We start from the raw sequence: 3343 nt of genomic DNA, 5'->3' as shown, positions 1-3343 counted from the left end.
TTCAGTCCCCTCCGAATCACAACAAAATTCAGATTGCACGCCCAACTGCAGATGCAGAACAACGGGTAGCAGAAAATATTCCCAACCAATATCATAAATGAAGACATATTTTGTAATTCGCATTATGCATGTCCAAATTAACGGAGCTTTTTGAATGCATTTTTCTGCGTAATCCAACCCATGTGGTGTGGCCGTAATTTGGCAGGCAAATTTCTAGAAGAACGGTAATTTGGCAAGCGTCTAAATTTCTAGAAGAAACAGTAATTTGGTGGCAATGGCAGAGGAAGGGGCTGAACAGCAGCGGGCATGCACCACTTTCCTCTCGTCTCCGGAAAAAAAGAAGTCCCAAGCCACGCAGCGGTAACCAAAGTCAACAAAGTAGACTGTATTTTGCTTTCACAGTCTAACTGGCCACTTGCAACTTGCCGGGTCACAACAAAATTCAGATTGCACGCCCAACTGCAGGTGCAGAACAACATGTAGCAGAAAATATTCCCAACCAATATCATAAATGAAGACATATTTTGTAATTCGCATTATGCATGTCCAAATTAACGGAGCTTTTTGAATGCATTTTTCTGCGTAATCCAACCCATGTGGTGTGGCCGTAATTTGGCAGTCAAATTTCTAGAAGAACGGTAATTTGGCAAGCGTCTAAATTTCTAAAAGAAACAGTAAATTGGTGGCAATGGCAGAGGAAGGAGCTGAACAGCAGCGGGCATGCACCACTTTCCTCTCGATAAATAGATCCTTGCTCGGCCACCATTTGCTAGGAAAGCCCATGTCCCTAACTTTTAAGCCTACCTTGCCCCCTCTCCAAAAGCCAGATCCTGTTCCGCGCCACCACTCCCCTCCCTTCCACCCTTCCCACCACTCCCCCAACACCACCCACCCCCCTTCCCACAAAAAAGACAGACCCTGTTCCGCGACTGTTTGGTGGGAAAGTCGACATTGTCACCAACCATTCCCATCCCCCTCTATCAAAATTGAAATCCCTCCCTATAAATACTCTCATAAGTTCTGATCATTTCTCAGCAGCTAAAACATATTTCCCTGATTTAAAAAAAAAAAAGAAAAAAACTTGGCCAATATTCAGCTACGTTCTCTATTTCTTCTTCACTATGATCGAACCAGCCAAGCGGCTGGTCCCGGAAAGGCCGGCCCAACTAAAGTTGCCCACCTCCCAAATCGAGCCTAGTTCAAGATCTGATATAGAGGAGCAGAAGCTCCAGCCTACAACCGATTTGCAACCTGATGATGGTGATGATCCTCGTGATCGAGTCCCCGTTGATAACAATAGCATGACGAACTTGCCGTTGCTGTCGACAGTCATTGGACACCTTCTCCGCCTGTGGAAGAGGGAGAAGTCAATTCAACCTGAGTTGCCCCCCGCCCAACGCGAGCGTAGTGCAGGATTTGATATAGAAGGGCAGCAGTACCTGCCTACTGCCGATCGGCGACCTGATGATGGTGATGATCCTCATGATCGAGTCACCGTTGATAACAATAACATGACGAACTTGCAGTCGCTGTCGGCGGTGATTGGACCTTGTTTTACCGCCATTAGCATTGGCATAGCCTTGCAATCTTTTCAAAAGCTTGCACCCGTACCTGCAACCTTCCCGTTGTCATGCATGGCTATCCTGCTGATGTTTTGTGCTTATTGGGCATCTATTAACCTACAACGCCATTACCCCAAGGCATCTAGTTTCATGGGCGAAGTCTCAATTTTCTTCGCCGTTATTCCGGTTGTGTTGGTCTTCCCTGTTGACTACCGAGCCAAGCTGATATTTATTGGCGTCTTCATCTTTGGAGGGCTAGCCATAAAAGTCCTTCCGCGCGAGACTGGTGCTTCTTTCTTTCTTTTGGGAATTTTTAGTTATTTTGGTGGCTTTCTTATGCTTTTGTTGATATATAGTTATATGTGAATTCTGAAACAGGTCATAGGAGTGCTTTGAACATCCATCCACAGCCAAGATTTGGGGGCAGGGTGGCGGATTCAGAGATAAAAGTGTCACGTTGTTTTGCAGTATAAAGTTTGTCTTTGAAATGTTTATTTTTTTTTCTTTATTTCCTCCGTGTCAATTTGTTTATTATGTTTCAGAAATTCAACTTTATAAAAATAGTGATTTAATTGCAATATTTATATTTTTTTCAATTTTACTTTTATAGATTTAATTTCAAATTTAAATAACAACGTACATATAATTAAATGAATGTACTACATTGAAAAAAGACATTAAAGGGCATTTTTTAAGTTTCTCGACAAAATAACATTTTAAAATATTATAAAATATAGCAAGTACGACACTTGGGATCGACAGAATAATAATAATATGTTTGGACTTTTATGGAAATGTTGACATTATGTTATTATTATTTTTCTCTTCTCAAGCAAATAATTGGATTTGATTTGATGGCATTGTTCTTTTACTGACATAGGTCAAAAGCGCAATACCTAGAACTTATATCTCTGTCTGTATTACTTGATGATTAGCCATTAGTGATGCGCAAAGCAATACAGAATGTTCCCACTTTTGTCGTATCCTTTGACTCAAAAAGTAAACGTGGTCGACGTTCCTTTAACTAGCCACCGTGGGGACGGCACACACGGGATATTCAATGTCATTTTTTCAATGATAATTCAGTGTCATTTTTATATTTATGTCAAGTGTTCTATTTATTTAATTTATTATATATTATTTATTTAAATTTCTTCTACTATCACATGATTAATAAAATTAACACTGAATTTGACACCAGTGGATCCCAACTAGTGGGGACAACAGTATGTTTTGGTCACATGCAAAACTTGACCCGTTTTTTGTGATTATCTGAGTTTTAATTTTCAACCTGTCGCTACGTGTACCAGTTGTAGACCTCATAAGCTGCTGCTTGTCGCCTGTGAATTAAGTCGAGTCTCATTATTGAATATCTATCCCCCTAAAGTGAACAGAGGTATTAGCCAACATAAACAATCTTTTTTTTCTGTATTTTTCTTTTTAATCCTTTCACTCTTCTTCACATCTTTTCCACTCCTATTGTAAGGTTTGGAAATCGAATCTTAAATCTGACAGATAGTGGAGAAGACACTGCTAGAGTGTGTTTGAATTGAGATGATTGAAAAAAATAATTTATTTCACAAATTTCAATCACCTTTTTATCTCACATATATCATATCACAAAAAATGTCACAGTAATTATTTCAAATAAATCATCTAAATAAACTCCTATCCAAACAAAGTCTGATTCTTTAAGAATTGATTTACTAATAGGACAACTTGGCTAATTAATCAATGTTAATCCACACATTCATTCTTTAAGAAGCTAGTATGTAGGAGAA

General features: G+C 39.4%; 1 protein-coding gene across 1 annotated transcript; it reads left to right on the top strand.

Annotated features, from left to right (window-relative positions):
- Window positions 1-1121: 1121 nt before the first annotated feature.
- On the top strand, window positions 1122-2140 carry LOC113715374 (uncharacterized). Its single transcript, XM_027239557.2, has 2 exons — window positions 1122-1848; window positions 1941-2140. The coding sequence occupies exons 1-2, from the start codon at window positions 1122-1124 to the stop codon at window positions 2033-2035; spliced, it is 822 nt and encodes a 273-aa protein (XP_027095358.1). The 3' UTR covers window positions 2036-2140.
- Window positions 2141-3343: the final 1203 nt, after the last annotated feature.

Source organism: Coffea arabica, chromosome 11c, assembly GCF_036785885.1.
Source record: "Coffea arabica cultivar ET-39 chromosome 11c, Coffea Arabica ET-39 HiFi, whole genome shotgun sequence".
Classification (NCBI taxonomy): Eukaryota; Viridiplantae; Streptophyta; class Magnoliopsida; order Gentianales; family Rubiaceae; genus Coffea; species Coffea arabica.
This window is presented reverse-complemented; position numbering and strand designations above follow the sequence as displayed.